Source organism: Mytilus californianus, unplaced genomic scaffold (assembly GCF_021869535.1).
Source record: "Mytilus californianus isolate M0D057914Y unplaced genomic scaffold, xbMytCali1.0.p SCAF_3, whole genome shotgun sequence".
Lineage (NCBI taxonomy): Eukaryota > Metazoa > Mollusca > Bivalvia > Mytilida > Mytilidae > Mytilus > Mytilus californianus.
In genome coordinates this window covers 73,067,544-73,087,004 of record NW_026262679.1, presented here as the reverse complement: position 1 = coordinate 73,087,004, position 19,461 = coordinate 73,067,544, and the positions used below count along the sequence as shown (strand labels likewise).

Genomic DNA, 19,461 nt, shown 5'->3' with positions numbered 1-19,461 from the left:
ATTGATAGTAAATAGCAAATACAAGTTATTTGTAGTATATCTATGTTCTTATAATACAGAAAAACGCGAAAATAATTGAAATTAATAGAAAACGAAAAATAACGGATTTTTTTTTTTGAAAAAAGGGGGAGGTCCAAAAAAAATTGTCCTGTTCCCAAGTACCTATGGTTTCTACATATTTTGTCTTAAATAATGAAGATAATTTGCTCCTTCCAGTTTACAAAATGGTACTTTCGGTTCATATAATAGGTTGATTCAGGCTGATTCTGAAAGGTTTTGGTTTCCTTTACTTTTACATGAAATTAGTGCAAAAACTACAACTGCCGGTTTACACAAGGTCAATTTCAGATGACTCTTTACAAAGTCGTATGTCGTCCATCCTAATGCAATAGACATTATACTTTATGTATCAATATAAAGTTATAGCAAGATCAAAAGCTAGTAAGTCAAATTAAACTTTGATCTTGACCTAAATTTCATGGTCAAATGTCAAGGATCTCATATCAAGTGACCCCAGGTCCATAATAAGTATGGTCAAGAAGTAATCCCACCAAACAGCTTATTTGGGATATTCAATATATTTGTCATGATACTGTTGTTTGTCTATTGTTCTTTTTTTCTTTTTCTTTTTTTTGCCATGGCATTGTCAGTTTATTTTTGACTTATGAATTTGAATGTTTCTTTTGTATCTTTCGCTTTTCTGTTTCAAGGAAAGAAATTCATATGAAAAGTCACAAGTGCGCTTCGATCATAATGTATTGGCGTAGCGTCGTGTTTCATATTACAATTTGCCGAAAACCTTATGGCCTCGACACCAATTTCCTACTTATTGACCGTTGACCTCATATCAAAAAGCCTCTTAGTCTCTATGACTAATGAGTGACCCCAACATACAACTTATGTCAAACACAAAAAGGGAAATAACTCTCATTACATGGAATTGACCGCTTCCGTCAAAATTAACAGATGATCATAAAGGAAGTGACGAGATTTTGGAAAAGATTATTTGATCAATAATTTTTAAGCTTTCTCAGGAGAAGCGATAACAAAACAAATAATATTCCAGGAGATAATTCCAATATGAAAAATTGTTCGGTAAAAAACGGCGAGTTCAAAAACGCAATAAATGTTCAATATCATATACCGAATATCTTACCAACATGTAGCGAAACAAAAGCAGCATTTCAGAAACAAAAGTGTCGAAAAAAACTAAATAATCAGAACCTGGGACTATTATACTATAATAGTTCCAGTCAGAACAAAATGTCTTTCCATGGAAAGGTGGAAAGACATAATAAGCAAAATCATCTAGGGTTTAATGTTGACTGAAGGAGTTACAACTTAAGTTTTTGATCAAAGTTATAAAATGTAAATAATTATTTGGAATAAAACCTTTTACCCGTATCGAAGGCTAAAGAAAATCACCGATAGTCATATGTGAAGACAAGTAATTTGTTTTATGTGCATGATAATACAAATACAAATACAAATACAACAGCATATTATACAGCATAATGAAATAATATGTTATAATTAAGAAGATAAAATCTCATTTCTATAATCCAGACATTTACGTATATAAGAACAGTCACTTTCAGGACTTTTAAAGAATTGCTATTAATGCAACATTTCATATTTACCTGATTCTCACTATAACTTGTAGGAAGTATATTTAATATAATAGTTTTAAAGTTTATTCTGTAGTTAGAATATTTTTCAAAATTCAGTAAAAAGTGATTTTCACCTTCTACGTGTCCTCACCCGATTTACATACATTTCAAACTCGTTCATTGGTGGGTCAACCTAAATGTCGCCCTTTTTCTATAGCAAGATTGTGTGCACTCAATCTTATTTTACACAGAGATGACCTTTCTAATTTGTTCCTTTGAACATCAACATAAGAACTCAGGGGCGGATCCAGCCATTTAAAAAAAGGGGCGGGGGGGTGTCCCAACCCAGGATAAAAGGGGGGGGGTTCCAACTATATGTCCCCATTCAAATGCATTGATCGTCAAAAAATAGAGGGGGTTCTAACTATATTACTATACAAATTCTTGGATAAATTGTAAATTTTTGATGATTGATCCTGCGTGCACTGATCAATCACTCGTTGTTTAATACTTGGTAGATATTGTTTAATAGAACATTTTCTCCCAGCTAGGTTCGACATGTGCCTATTTCTTGCTTTCCTAAATTCCAAATTACAAGTGAGTGTATGCGGAGCTAGACAACGCTGTCAAATATACCTCAGTCTTGTTTTCCGATAATGCTAAAAAAATGAATGCATGGAAAGTAGGACAACGCTATCAAGTATGCTCTTATTTCTCGCTTTCATCAGGGACTTTCTATAGGCTAGACTGTCCCTGCTTTCATATACTTTGAATTACAAGTGATTGTATGCTTAGCTAAACAACGCTGTCAGACACTTGTTTTGCTTTTCTATATTTCGAATCACAAGTGAGTCTATAAGTTATTGCCCTTGGAAGATGATTTTTTTTTTTACATTTTTGCAGTTTAAAAAAAACTGTAATAGCTAATGAGAAACAGCAAAAAAGCAAAACTGTTCAGCATAATAAAATCTACAAATCAGTCATCATTGCCGAAAGTGTCAACTCCTTGTAGAAGTTATTTTCCCTGAATGATGTGTTTTTCATTATTTGCATTATTGTCAACTCTATAGGAGTTAAAGAAAAAAATTATAAAAGCAAAAAAGATCAACAAAATAAGATCTGCAAGGAAGTCAACATGGCCGATGTGTCACACTAGCTATAGAATTTATTGCCATTAATTGACTTTTTTTTTATTTTACTAGAAAGGTAAAAACTGTAAACAGTGAAAATTATCATAATTGCAAGACCTATATAAAAATGCCACTAAAGATCTTCAAATAAGCAAGCATAACTGATTGCATTATAGGAAAAACATATTTACCAAAATGGCATATATTTCTTCCAGATGAGCGCATTCAGGTGGGGGGGGGGGGGGGTGCTCTTATTAAATTTTGATGCAAAATCAGTTTGTTGGAACCAATATGTTCTGTTTTAACTGCGTTCGACGTAACAACAATAACCAACCATCAAAATCAAAACGAAGAAAAATAACTGATGAATAAATTTCGATAAAACGGGCCCAAATAAACATAACCACAGTCACTAGTTCAAGGGAGTTTACTCTTTGCGCGACGTTAAGCGTTCAAATTTCCCCAAAACTTCACTTTGGGTGGGACGTCATGTGTGTAATTTTCCGTAATAAAAAAAACCCCGCTTGAACGATATTTAATATAAACGATTCTCTAATTTATGTTTCTCACACACGTCATCACCTACACCATTAATATTATTGCATTTGAAGCTAACATTTTGTAATATATATATACGGGATAAAAGTCTTATGAAATCATAAAGAATTGAACACATATTTCAGTTTCTCATCTTGAAGCTTCTGTGAGGTCTTCAACAATGAAGTCAATTAAATATCGTACAGTGAGTAATCCCAAGACGACTGACCCCTTTGGTATTACCATAATGCATGCCAATTATTATTTTTATGTTTATTCATCACTGCTTTTTGATTTGAACAGATTTTCGGACAACCTGTTAGTCTGAAAGCACACACACAGAAAATAGTTTTACAGAACATTTTAGTTGCAAGCAAATTCGATATCGATTTGTGTCCATGATCTTCAAGTCTCATATCCACAGTTCGGATAGCGCAAAAATTCAGTTTTAATTGTTGTAAACCCTTGTATGAAAAAAAAAAGAAGTACATTTTTGTATGCCGCCATTATTAACGATAATAGTATACAACTCTTAAAAGTGTATATAGTTTTTTTAAACTAACAAAACTACGCTATAAGGAAAGTATTATGATTTTAACCGAAACCTTATCAACAACAAAAACCCATGAAACACTGCAGGTTATTACGAGGACAAAGTATGCAAATATGATAGTACAAAGAGGTAAGGGCCAGTTTTCCATATTACACACTGATGGACTTTTTAAATAGGTTTTTAAACCTATTAATAAATTATCATGCTCAGTTTACTGAGTGACTTGCTTTACAATCATAATTTCGGTATATGCTGGAAAGTTTAAAGATGAATAAAAAGGATCCAAAATCAAATTCATGGGGGAAGTCTAGGTAACATGTCCCGTCTTCCAGACACTAAATTCAATCATTATTCTAGATCAAAATATATAAAAAAAAAGATCAAAATTATTGATTTTATAAATAAATGTGAAAAGTCTTTAAATTAAGCCACAAAGAAATCAACAGTCCACAATAAATATACCTGAAATGATTCTCACTTAAAACATGAACAGAATAAAAAGAGAGGTATTAATGATACACATATTCTTATTTCCGAAAACAATATTATTATTTTAAGGTAGCTCTTTATAAGCAATAAATATACACCTGAATAATGTCGCCGATAACCTTGCAGGGATAACTGGCGGGAGACGTCAAAATTGTCAGCCAGGGACGTCGGGCATTTTCGCGCTAAAGTTGAGGTTACCTAGGGTGATGCAATAATAGGATTAATCGCGATTTATCTCGAATCAGCACGGTGACAAATATTTCAAAGTTTATTTGATATCTGGAGAAAGCATGACAAAAGGCAGTTCATGTAGAAAAATAATTGACATTATAAGAACCTCTTGATTTTCACATTTTAAGGTAAAAAAATATCCCATATTGGGCATCTTATCCGTAATATTAAACATGGCTTGAATAACTATCTAGTCATTATTGTATGGATTCCCTCCCTTATTTTCAATTATCACAGCTTCAAAATGATTCCAATCTCGTCAATTTATCAATGATGAAGATTATCTACTCCAAAATTTTCATAACTTTGCTTAACTGTTTTTACAAAAGTGCAAAGATCCCCAATTTTCTCGAAAACAAGCACGGTGATCCCATCTCATCAGCTCTGCTGCTTTTGTTAAATCGCCCATTATTATGGCATCATATGCACACAAAAAAAAACAAGTGCCCGTGTGAATTTTATTGTTCATATAATTGAGCGCAAATATCGACTATATATGTGAAGTTCTGAACTTTTTAAACTATATACCTTCATGTAACACATTTTGAAGGTATATAGATATTTTTTCAGAGACAAATGCAATTGTAGTATATGTCTCTGTTATTATTCATAAAATTCATTAATATTTATGAAAAATTAGTCAAATATATATAATTCTATACTTTATATTTTTAATGGGGCCGAATCGACATTAAATATAGGCCGGATCGACTGGGGCCGAATCGACATGAAAGCGACACGTTTACAAAAAAAAACGGTAACTCTGAAACGTGAAAATTATCTTATCTAAGAAGCTGTTTTCAATTGGGTCACTCGAGTTACTCCGGATTGATGTAATTTGCCGTCCAATTGTAACAAAATAAATGAACTCTGCACGTGGAACGCGGACGTCAACGAAAACCATGTTCAAATTTTCCCGCAACTAAACACTTGATAAATTTATCAAAACCAATCAAATCAATCCACCTCATTTGTACCGTGTTACGAACCGGCAAGCTGAATTTCTTAACGAACGACTGCACACGTATACTGCTACGAAGGAAGAAAATCATAGCAGCAATGATTTTGGGGTGTTTTCTAATGATTTTTGTTGTCCCGTCATATGTATTTGGTGCTGCTAAAGGACCAAAAGTTACTGACAAAGTAAGTTCACCGAGTTGTAAACAAAGAAAGAAAAAGGGGAAGGTGTATTTGTTCAGTTTAACTTTTATTTGTCATCAGTGGTAGTATTGATTAAAATAAAAGCATCTTTTATTATTATAGGTATCACGTACTACGGTAAAGGCACTTTGTCTCTGAAAAAAATTACATATACATGTACATTTTTTGTACATCTTAGTTATAACTTATGATAACACAAGCCAAGGTAACAACCTGACATTTTTTAGAAATGACACTTGTTGTCGATTTTTCGCTATATTTCGATTCCACAGGTTGGGAACAACCCCTCAAATGAGAGATAACCCCAAAATGTAATGACTATCCCTTTTATGACATGTATGAGGGTAGAATTCAAGTCACTTGAAGTGATAAAAAAAATTTTTTTTTAAAATCATCTTGAGTATTATATCTGAGACTACTGTAACACATGTGTTATAATAGTCTCAGATTATATTGACAAAACATGACTCATGATGTCCATGAATTTTGGAATATTCATGGACTTCAATCTTCTTTATTTTTGAAAATACATGTAAGAGGACCCGACCGATCCGTCCCCTCTTTTAGAAAAGTTCCAAATATAATGAATTTTCCCCCTTTTCAGTTAAAAAGGCTAAGTTATTCTTTTTTCTATTCTGCAACAGCAAAATAACCCCTTGTCTGAGGGACAGTCCCTCAATTAAGGGATATACCTCATTCGAGGGGTTTTCCCAACCTGTTCCACGGTTGTCTCTGACTGAGACTTGTTTTGTCGTAAATCTACATTAAATTACCTACAGGATGTATATATCTGTGTAGTCTTATGATAAACTTTTGAATCCACAAGCCCCAAGCTCAATTTTACGAAAATTTTAGTTGGATTCTGTTGGCTTGTAGAGAAGAATTTTACAAGCCCTAAAGCAATTTTACAGTCCTGGGCTGGTGGTCTTGTGGTTAAGCTTGAAAAATGTCTGTGGTCATATTTATTTTAAAAATGACTTGACACAGTTCTCTAACATTTGTTTTTAGCTAACCAGGCCTGTCAAAATTGATCAGCAAGACCAGATCTACGAATATGTCAACATGGCTGAAATTTTCTGAAGACTCCTTATTGGAGTTATTACTTGTTAATTACGATTTTTATCCATTTTAAATGTTTTTACCGTTTATCTTGAAAACTGTCACAGAAAGACACTTAAACTGGCAAAAATGATTAGCAAGAACAAGATCTACAAATAAATCAATATGTCCGATATTGTCAGTTGACTCCTTACTGGAGTTATTTCCCTTGAATAATGATTTTCACCTAATATCTTAAATACTATAATAGATAGTTAAAACTTAAATAAGCAAAAATGATCAGCAATACAAGATCTACAAATCACTCCAATGGTCAAAATTGTCAGTTGGCTCTTAAATAGTAGAGTTCCTGCTCGTTGAAGGACAACCATTTTTAATTTATTACCATGATTATCTTGAAAACTATAAGAGATATATTGGCAGCCGCACTTTAAAAGCAAAAATCATCAGCAAGACAAAAACTACAAGTATGTCAAATTTTGGGGAAATTGTTGGTAGAATCTTGGGAGTGATGCCCTTAAATGACAATTTTTTACCCTTTTTTGTTTTTTGGGCAAAAGCTAAAGATAGACAGAATCTAAGCAGAAAAAATGATCAACATTACAAGATCAACAAAAAGAGATGTTTGTTATGAATTCTTTTCTAGTCAACAATATTGGAAAGTGTCCATTGTAGACGATGCCCATAGACTTAGGTGAATGACACCTGCTCTTTAGAGCCTATAGTTTTATCTACCTGAGGTTCATGTTTACAATGTATCATTAACATAATTTTGTTTTTGACAGGTCTATTTTGATATAGAAATTGGAGGAGAAAAAGCTGGCAGAATTGTAATTGGTTTATTTGGAAAGACTGTCCCTAAAACTGTGAAGAATTTTAAAACATTAGCAGAGGGAACTGAGGTATGGATGAAAAGGCACATTAATTGTTCATTGGCATAATTTATTATGTTTTTCTCACTAAAGATAGTTAGAGATGCTCATACTATTCTTTAGAAAAATTGATAGTCAGCAAACATTTATTCTTGTTTTGGGAAATTGTAAGAAATTTCATGAATATCTATGCTTTTAAAGATTAAAGGTGATATTGATAAAGAGTTTGGCACTATTTCTTTAGTGTAATATGATGATTATTTTGGATGAAGAAGAAATAAGAGTTGTTGACCCTAATACAATAGTGACAAATTAAAGCATGTGTTTTTACACAGAAAATAGATATACATATATTTTGTTAAAATTTAAGGAACATACATGAAAAATTCAGGGTATGAAAAGAGTAAAAAGTTATATCACTAGTGAAAAGTAGGTACCTTTTTAATTGCCACTAAAGATGTCCTTATATTACTTCACTTTCCATTGGGTATACAAGGGAAACTTTAGTACCTATTGCCACTGTGTCCTGTACATTATATAAAGCTGTTATCTGTTGCTCCATGGCTATATGTATTTGCTGTATCTCGAAGAGAGTCAAAAGATACCAAAGAGATAGTCAAACTCACAAGTTTAAAACGAACTGACAATGCCATGGGAAAAAATGAAAAACAACCAAATGACAAACAACAGTATGCAATACACAATATAGAAAAAAAAAGACTGAGCAACACAAAGACCGCCAAAAACGGGGGGTTATCTCAGATGTACCGGAAGGGAAGGGAAGATTCTGCTCCATATGTGGCACCTGTTGTGTTGCTCATGAAAGTACAAACCAGGTGATAAGTTTTTATTTGGTATGTCACGTTCGAGGAAAAGAGGACAGATTGTGGTAACTCTTTTATTGTAGAGATAATAAAGAAATGTTGTTCATATTATTCATGTTATTTTAGGAGAGAGATGGTAAAAAGTTGACATACAAAGGAAGTAAATTTCACCGTGTTATTAAAGATTTTATGATTCAAGGAGGTGACTTTACTAGAGGCGATGGAACTGGAGGTTGGTATTATGTAGAGGCAGAACTATCTTTATCATGGTATATAAAAATGAAGAGATGTGAGACTACTGTCCACCTGGGTTCACATGATGTGCATATAAGCAACTATAGTCACTATATGTCCTTTAACAATGAGCAAAACCCATACCATCTAGTAGCTAAAAAGACACCACATTACAAAATGTGAAACTAAAAACCCATGTCAGACTGCAACCAACAACGCTGAATTACAGGCTCCTGACTTGGGACAGGCACATAAAGAATGTAGCAGGGTTAAACATTATTGAAAGCGCTCAACCATATCCCAAACCTGGGCCAGTGTTGTAACAGCACAGCATGAGAACAAATTGTAAAAAAATATCCAAAGTCCAAAAACCATGACAAAGAAATGCAAAATTTGACATACTGGTGTTCATTGATTCCTTTCTGTAAAAGATTTAATTTTCCACAATGGAAATCAAAAAGATCTTAAAAAAATGAATTCTTATATTAAAAAAGAATATTGAAGTATACCGTATGTATTATATCAGAATTATGCATTACTGTGAAAATTGAGATGGTATAGGTTTTTGTAAAACTAAAGATTCCCATATTAAATTTTGATAGCATTATGTGTATGCTCCATGGATTCACTTCAGAGGACTTCAATCATTAGGATTTATATCAGATATTAGAATTAACAGACTGATACATAGCAAGGTCTGCAACAAAATAATTTTGTTGAGTTATTTAAATAATGAATATATTGATTTTCAATTTTTTTTCTCTGTCTTTTTAAAGGAAGAAGCATTTACGGAGAAAAATTTGCTGATGAGAACTTCAAGCTGAAGCATTATGGATCTGGATGGTTATCCATGGCTAACGCTGGTAAAGACACTAATGGATCACAGTTCTTTTTAACAACAAAAAAGACCGAATGGTTAGATGGTAGACATGTTGTTTTTGGAAAAGTTATAGAAGGAATGGTAAGAGTTTATAGTATCATTCAGGATTTCTTTATAAAGTCGTTGGTTTATTTTGGTTTTTCTCTTGTTGTAAATTTTACAATCTGGTTTAGCCTCTTTCAGTTAAAAATAAATGTAAATGTAGGGACCACTGTTTTTGTGTTGCATAAAAAAACTTTTCTGCATATATATTTGATACACACAAAAAAAAAACAATATGGAAATGGCAAAAGTAAGGTTGCAATTTTGAAGTCATCATGCGTGAAATCTTATATTTTAAGGATTTTAGATGGGTCCTACAGGCTAGAATAATTTCATACTGTACAACCTACCATAATCATTTTGATTGAGACTCAACTGATACGATCATGTACCGTTGTTGTCATATAGCTCAAGGATGGATTTTATGCTTTTATATTTTTATTTCTTCACTTCTTGAATGAAATAGGCTGTCAATTGGTTCAGTTTAATGAAAATTATTGAACTAACTATATATGAATTATGATCAAGTACATTTATAATGTTTTATACTGTTTATTTAGGTTTTGAACAGAATGTCTATTTATTTCTATTTTGCAATCCTTAGTGATGTTTTTATATGACAAATTTTATAGATTAAACTAATAATACTATAGAAAAAATTCCATAGATGGTATATGCAACATTCCGACTAAAATTGAAGTAGTTATGATTCGAGAATTGAACTTTATGAGGAACTTCTTGATGACTTATATTTCCTAAGTCTCTCTATGCAATTTGAATATTAATAATGAAAACAGAAAGGGAATACAATGATTTTGGTCATGTAAATCAAACACTTATATATCAAATACAAAAATTAATGGCCATAATATCTTAACTGGTTGTTGAAAATAGGATGATCTTGCTTTTATTTATTTAGAAAACATTGAAGAATCATGTCATTTTTTTAAAGTTGGTAACCACCAATTGATATTGATTAATGTTTTTTTTATAGTTTATGATTAGGTAACACTGAGACAAGAAATACCTTTTGTTAACAGTTATTGAATAATTTCTTTACAAACTACTGATATTCAAGTGTATATTAATGTGACATGCTATTTCTGTTTGTTTTTACAGAGTGTAGTAAGAAAAATAGAAAGTAATCCAACAGCAGCTGGAGACAAACCTAAAAAAGATGTTGTTATAGCTGAATGTGGATCTCTACCTGTAGATGAACCTTTTGCTGTAGAAAAAAAGGCATCTGAAGAATAAGCAGATACTCCACATTAGACCACACCTTATATAATTACTAGTTCTTTGGGTCCTCTATGTAATTCTCTATGAAAGATCTTGTCATCTGAAAGGAAAAGGACCTGTTTTTCAATATAAGAATTTGTTCAAGTTATTTCCTAATTATTATTATCTAGTATATTTTTATTGCACAAACATACTAGATAAATCAAAATATTAAGTTATAGATGCAGTAAGTAGGGCTAAATTTTCAGAGCTATTTAATTATTGTACACCACGTACCAAAATGAAAATCTTCCAGTAATCTGCAATTATATGTTAATTTGATGCATCAGTAGCCCTGTACAAATTGTAGTCCAGTCATTTTAGTGAGCAGAATATATATATAAGAGCTTGATTTTCTTTGATTAACTTATGTGCACTAACTATAGAATAGAGTGAATGTATTGTTTGATTTTAGTTTCTTTGTACGAAACACTGTTTCTCTGAATTATCGGATTATAAAAGTGAATTGTGTAAGTTTGTTAAATTCTGATTGTTACTGCATGTATGTATTAATAGAAAGATCATATTGAGTGGAATTTAATGACTGATGTGCGGTTAAATTTTACGAAGAACTAGAAATTATATTATGAGTGGCTGTGACTATTTCTTTAGTTCATATTTATTTCGGTCATTTTAAATTATTCACTCTCACAGATTATTAATAATAAAAAGTAAATTCACTATTTCAGAATCTAATGAATTTTGGGTGAAGTTATTCATGTCCTAAAATGAAGCAAATAAAGAAACCTAGGTATAAGGCAATGATATTACCCACAATCGTTTAGATTTTGAAGTGACCAATTCGATCTGATGTGTAGATGAATCTTTATCATCCTGTTATAAGGATTTTAGATTCTCTTGTTTTGGCAATAATTAGTGCTAATTTTAGACAAAAATAGTCCAAATATAATTTTTATATCAATGCAGTCTAATTATTATTTTACTTTTATTATTAACTGCATTTTGTTTTTTTGAGTGTTGTAAATGTTTTGTTTAAAAACAAAATATATATATTTTGGGTTATCATATCATTTTTCATTTCTGTATATAAGTGGAAGAACTAATGGACGTGTTTTTAAAGTCCAAATATAATAATTTTTTTTCACATCAGTTCAGGATAGCAAGTTAAGCTGTATAAAGAATATAAAATCTTTTAATTGATATTTAAGATTGAATAATTGTTTATTTTTTTTTTCTCAAATTTGTAATAATATTTTTCTTCAAAATTTGAATCATAAACTTTGTTGTTCTCAGGTTGAAGGATGTAACATATTTGTAAAAAAAAATATTTGGACAGACAAATGTATGTAGAATTTGTCATAAAAAATATATTAGCATTTAACATAAAATTTTCAGATTATAATACAATCTTTTTACATTAAAACATGAAAAAAAGGTTTTGGTCTGTTTATTTCAATTGAAAGCCTATTCAGAAGGCTAAGTGAGGTTTTGCAATCACTTGGCATCTGTCGTCTCCAGATGTCAGTCATAAACATTTTCAAACATCTCCTCTAAATTAATTTCAACAAAACAGCTTGAATGATCATTAGAGTATCTAGTACAAAGGTTGTGTTTTTGTCTCTCCTGCGATGGAAGCAAGACATAGGGATTGCTTTTCCGGCGATGGCATAGACAATTGTTAAGTTTTCTGCTTAAGTTAATTTGATAGGAACTACCTGTGATAGATCAATGTTATTTTGTATGAAGTTGCATTACGATCTGTACAAATCAGTTTGAGGACTATTTTGAGGCCCTGTCCCCTAGGTCATGGTCCAGTGACTTTGAATTAATTAGCAATTTTCTATGTTAAGTTTTCTGCTTAAGTTAGTTTGATAGGAACTACTTGTGATAGATCAATGATATTTTGTTTGAAGTTGCTTAACTATCGTACATATTTGTTTAACAACTTCTTTGAGGCCATTCTAGGTCATGGTCCAGTGACTTTGATTTTAATTAGCAATTTTCAATGTTAAGATTCTCCTTCAATTCTTTTGATAGGAACTACTTACAATTGACGATTATAGTTTCAATAAAGTTTCCGTACAGCTCAGTTTGATGGTGCAGCAACTTGAATTAATTAGCAATGTTAATATCCATCAGATTGTCTTTCTGAATTTTATGCAGACAAGCGAGACATATCTCTGTGTCAAAAGGTTAATATATCAGACATTTATTTTATTGTTTTTGTGGAAACTTTAGTAGATATAGAGAAACTATATCAACACAAATTTGCTCAACAGAATAAGATCTACAAATAAGTTAAGATGGCAGGAATCATCAGGTGATTCCTTATAGGAATTATTGCCCTTTAATAATTATTTGTACATATTTTTTGCATTTTTTCGCATGTGCATTGGTTGGCATTTTTGCTGGAAACTATAGGACATATTCTTTTTGCATTTGATAGATTTCATGCAAAAATGCCAAGTGAGAAATAATTTAGCTTACTAATGGCATGGGTTTTGCTCACTGTTGCTATCATACATCTCATTATATTCATAAAGGGAGATAATCGAATTTACTTACTTCAGTGTTGCAATATGCTGTAAAAGTGTTTTGTAATTGTTACTCTGCCTAAACAGCAGGATCAATATTAATGAAATTTTACACAGTTGTATCACTCTTCTTTAGGATGCACATAAATGAATATTATCCCTGTCCTACCAGTTAAAGGGGAGATAATTGAGTTTACTTAATACATGGTAAGAACTTTAAAGTGAAACTCCTGAAATGCTTGATGGTATTGAGTTGTAGTACAAAACCTAAAGGATGTGCATCTAGGAGAGGCAGCATATTCAAACTCATAAAGTCAAAGACAAACTGACAACGCCTTGGAAAAAAAATCAACAGATCACAAACACAACTTTAAAAACTAAAGACAGAGAAACACAAACCCCACATAAAACTAGGTGTGATCTCAGGTGATCCTGAAAGGTAAGAAGATCTTGCTCCATATATAGCACCTATCTCATGTTGGAATATAATCTTGATCCAACATGTTAAAGGGGAGATAATTTAATTTATTGATTGATTAATGATGGGTGTTTTAACACCTCTTTCAGCACTCTTGTCTATTTCCTGGCAGTCAGTTTTTTTTTGGTTCAGGAAGCTGGAGAGAAAAAACTACCTTTGACAGGAAAATTAACAACCCTAGTCAATTAAGATTCGAGTCGAGTAAACCTGCAACATGTGGGTTAAGCTTTTGACTTTAATTTATTGATTTAAATATACTAATAGTATTATGGGGCAGATGAGATCTTCCACAGTTCTAGTTTAATTTAGATTTTACTGTTATTTTTTTTATATTTTATAGTAACTTTACTTCTTGTACAACCATTTCCACATATTTTTTTTGTGTTGTCAAAATAATGTCTGTTTAAAACTAAAGACTTTGCTTGGATTAGTCGGATGTTAGTTTTTCATCAAGTCTTGATACAAATGATTAACCAAAGGAAATGCAGAGTACACTTCAAAATGACAGTAATCCATCAACACAATAAAACCAGAAAAAAGTGTTATGTATTACAGTAATAGTTTTAAAATTGACATTGGAAAGGGGTAGAATTACTTATGCCAGTGAAAGCATTAATGATTTAATAGGAAGTAGAATTACTTAAGTGAGTGAATACATTCGTAGAATTTGATTAGGCTGGAATTAGAGGAGTTTAACCTTAATTCTTTGAACTTCTGAAGTCCTTGTTATGAAGCAGTGCAGCCCTTGACCGAGCAGATTTATAACCACACACCATTAGATGGGCTTGCAGAGTACTCCTTTAGTAGGTATCAATAAGAGTGATGTCTTATTGTGTAAATGGTCCTTTATTTGATTACTGGGTGGTACTGTGATAATTTGATAAGAACAATCACGCTCTACTGTTGCATTAAGTACTCCAACTGAAATAAACTGTTGATACAGAGATATATCTCACCTTAATGTAATTTTCATAGTAAATGCAAATGATGAAATAAATTTGGAAACACTTTAACATGCAAACTATGCAGCCCCTTCAAACTCAATGACTATGACTGAGGTTGCACAGTAAAATAATAAGATAATCTCCATGGAAATGAGACATCCCAATGTTGATACAACTGCATACCAAAGATCAAGGACATCATATGGGGTTCAACTTGAAGTGATCTGATAAAACACTAATATGTAAAATATATAAAGATTCAGTCAAATGACCATGATTGAGGAGAGAGGTTCATATAATCAGAATGAAATGAGATGTGCTAATACTTAAAACAACTGCATACCTGATTAAACTGATTCAATCAAACTTTAACATTCAAATTAAAGAAATCTTTCAAGGTCAATAGACCATGACTTAGTGGACAGGGCCAAATGATAGCTATGACAATGGGATTTTATAACACTGACCCATCATTATTTGTTCCCTTAAATTGACCTAGTCTCAAACTTCAACATGTAAATTATGAAAACGTTTTAGCAAATAGTCCATGAATGAGGGGTTAAGGCCAAATAATCTCCATGGAAAGGAGATGTTCCCATGCTAAAAGAAATGCATACCAAATATCAGTGACTTACCATAAGTGGTTCAATCAAACTGACCTTATCACAAATTTAAACAAATTGTGATGCTGATGCAGTAGAACCAGCTCTTCGGGAGACAAAAACCTAATGTAGTCTTAACAGATTAAATAGGTTAAGCTAGATTTTTTTTTTGGATACTGCAATTATATTTAATGACTCTTGGGGTGGGGAAAGGGTAGTGGTCAGTTTTTGACCTAGTAGGATTGAACTGTCCTCTATGAGCTGCATTACTGCAATTCACCTGTAGCTCAGTTAGTAAAGAGGTGGCAGGCTTCCTGGGTTTCATTCTCAGGTGGTACATTGATAATGTTTGACAGAAAATCATGCTTGTATGTTGAGTAATTAAACTTGACCTGAAAATAGTCTACTGAGGTTATTCTTAACCATTCTGATCTTGATGCAATGCTTTCAGAGTTTAATATGATGTTGTGTAAAAACTAAACTAGAGGCTCTCAAGAGCCTGTGTCGCTCACCTGATTCTACTTTGGTTTTGGAAATCATGTAAAAATAGATTAAAATCATAACAGATACCCTAATAATGAGTGAGGCCAAATTTGGTTTAATATTGGTCCTGTAATTTAATAAAAAATCCTGGTGGCCATCTTGAACAGTAAATCGGCAACAAAGTAGCAACACTTCATCAGCACCTCATAAGAAACATTTATGCCATGTTTTGGTTTCATTCCATTCAGTGCACCTCTAGAAGAAGCATTTGTATGTATTTCCCATAGGGTCTTATGTTAAAGGAAGTCCCCCCATTGGCGGCCATCATGGATGAAGGATCAGCTTCAAAGTAACAAAACTTAGTCAGCACCTCATAAGGAACATTCTTGCCATGTTTGGTTTCAATCCATTCAGTATGTGGTTCTCTAAAAGAAGACATTTGTATGTATTGTCCATAGGGTCCTTTGTTAAACATTGTCCCCATCTGGCGGCCATCATGGATGAAGGATCAGCTTCAAAGTAACAACACTTGGTCAGCACCTCAAAAGGAACATGCATGCCATGTTTGGTTTCATTCCATTCAATGGTTCTCTAAAAGAAAACATTTGTATGTATTTCTCGTAGGGTCCTATGTTAAACTGAGTCCTCTGCTGGCGGCCATCTTAGATTATGGATCGGCTTCAAAGTAACAACACTCGGTCAGCACCTCATAAGGAACATTCATACCATGTTTGGTTTCATTCCATTCAGTGGTTCTCTAAAAGAAGACATTTGTATGTATTTCCCAAACAAACTTTACCATACTTGTAAGGAGTGATTTTTTAGTTGATTGTTGACAAGCAGTTAGCCACTATCAATCAGTGTTGTTCTTAAGATATTTATTTTTAAAAATTTCATATGTTTTGTCCTATGTTAAACAAATTCCCAGTGGCAGCTATCTTGGATGATGGATCCACTACAAAGTAACAACACTTGGTCAGTACCTCATAAGGAACATTCATGCCATGTTTGGTTTCATTCCATTCAGTGGTTCTCTAGAAGAAGTTCAAAATGTAAAAAGTTAACGACGACGACGGACGCCAAGTGATGAGAAAAGCTCACTTGGCCCTTCTGACCAGGTGAGCTAAAAAAAATTGTTACATTCAGTTTTTTGTCATCCTCACAGAAAGTAAGTACAAGACGTTATGGTTATCTGCAATATGGAAGAGTAGTACTCATGTATGGATTCTGCTACTTTAGAAGTAGTTGAGACAAAAAAAAATCGTCAGGGGTTCCACCGAACCCTGTGTCTCACCTGCGATTGCTGCTGTCAGTGTAAAAGTGTAATATTTATTGACTTGAAAAGTGAGTCCATTTATCAGTAAAATACAGAATTTAAAAAAAAATCAAACTTTTTATTTCGATGCTATTTCATGGTCTTGAAAATTAGCTTCTGTCCAAGTTTCATAACAATTCATAAGGTTTACAAATTTATCATGTCAAAAAAGTTAAATCCCAGACTGTCTGTAAATGTTAACTGTAAAGAACTAAGCCCATTTATCAGAAATATACTGAAATGTTACCTAAATACCTAAATGTTGACACCGCTGACAGAATCTAGGATCGCTCTCCTCGCATCATAAATGTTGCAGGCTCGACAAAAAATCAGCTGGAAATGGAATAAGAGGCCTGTACCTGTGGCATTTATCACTGAAAAAGGTAATAGTGATAGAAAATCCTGTTTCTGAAAGGAACTGTTAGTTCAAAGAAAACTTTACCATACTTGTAAGGAGTGATTTTTTAGTTGATTGTTGACAAGCAGTTAGCCACTATCAATCAGTGTTGTTCTTAAGATATTTATTTTTAAAAATTTCATATGTTTTGTCTTGTGAACCTCCCTTTTTCAGACTATAATGTCAAAGTTTTAGACATTGATCTCTTCTAACCTTGTTGGTAACCACACAGTTAAGGTACCATCATATATCCACTAATGTGCAACATGGGTGACTTTATGGTACAATGAAATTCTTATATTTTATTTGTATGGCGTATATGGTAGTGTTTTATATCTTAGTGATAAATGATAGCAATATGTAGAAAATAGTGTAGTAGATGGGTATTAATCTTAAATGAAACTTTCGGAATTTTTTAATTGATATGGGAGCGCTACTTTGAGCACATGTTTCAATTTCAGCCTCTTTTTGGAAAAGCTGCTGAAGGAAGAACATACAGACAATTGGTGACATTCAATTTTGTGAAAAATTTAATCCCCTCCTCCTCCCCAGCTCCCATCTGAAAATTAGTTGTTTCATTTACCATTCAGATCTAGATGTTTGATTTGTTTAATTTTACAAACATGTAATTGGCAGTATCTGCTCCCAAAAGTTGAGATGTTACACTATTATTAGCAAATTTATAGTTAAGGAGAGATAACTCTAATTATTTGACTTTCAAAATTTTAGATTTTAATAATTGATGACATTTGTCTTTTTCACTTATAACAAAATATGCTTTTATGGGTTGAGATTGTACTAAAAGTATTGTATATTAAAATTTACAATTGGTAGTTTCAATTGTAGTGTATGCTATATTTTATACATGTATCTTTTCATATGAAATTTAAATAATAACTGTCACATTTGTGGCCTACATCATCATAACTTGTGTTAGTTGTTATTTGCCTTCAGGGGACCATAGGTTTTGAAGTTGACCAGAAAAGGTTTATGACAGACTTTTGATTTTTACAGTAACTTTGGTTAGTTGTAGTCATATTAATTATGTATATTAAATAAAAAACACTATTCTCTGAGGTAAGGGGGAGGGTTCAACACTCACAAACTTTTTTAATGTATCTCCCAAGCTACTAGGAAAATGTAGTCCAGTGATTGAACATGGTTATCATCTGCCATCTTTGTTTGTTTTTGTTTAATGTTATAGCCTTTCAGTTATCGCTTGTCACCAAAAGTGGAATAACTTTATTACTGGTGACCGACAAATTTGTGTTTGTGACGTGCTTTCTCAGCATTAGTTGGTTTGTCACTGTGTTACAGACTTAGAATTGTAAAAAGGACAAGTCCTAAAAATGTAGTTATGCTCAAAATCAATTTCTTATGTATAAGTACATAGTACCAAGTTATGCTTTGCAATCAAAATCATTCAAGTTGGCATGCATTCACCTGAGATATTTTAAAAAATTGCTTTTGTGCCCTCCTGTTTGACACATTTATTCTTTCAAACCAATGTTGTTCCTATATCAAAAGACATCAAGAGTAACCACCTGTACACTTTGGCTTTTTGACTATTTCAGTACAAAACATTCATTAAGAATGAATTTGAGTCGTCTCCCTTTATAATAGTTTGCATTGTGATCCAAATTATAATGTAAGCTAATTTTCCCCTAGATAACAGAAAAAACAATGGAATACCAGGTAAATTCCATCCATACAAATGGAAATACAAAACTGTTTAAGCAACTTCATTGATTGAAACAAAAAATAATTAAAAAAAATGGTGATTGTAACTGTTATATGAAGGGAAAATAGCTTGCAAATAATTTGTATTATGACATGAACTATTATAA

General features: G+C 32.3%; 1 protein-coding gene across 1 annotated transcript; it reads left to right on the top strand.

The window, feature by feature from the left end:
• The first annotated feature begins 5,512 nt into the window (after window positions 1–5,512).
• On the top strand, window positions 5,513–12,297 carry LOC127735045 (peptidyl-prolyl cis-trans isomerase 5-like). The gene is made up of 5 exons (XM_052245144.1): window positions 5,513–5,693; window positions 7,556–7,672; window positions 8,593–8,698; window positions 9,477–9,661; window positions 10,742–12,297. The coding sequence occupies exons 1-5, from the start codon at window positions 5,610–5,612 to the stop codon at window positions 10,874–10,876; spliced, it is 627 nt and encodes a 208-aa protein (XP_052101104.1). The 5' UTR covers window positions 5,513–5,609; the 3' UTR covers window positions 10,877–12,297.
• Window positions 12,298–19,461: the final 7,164 nt, after the last annotated feature.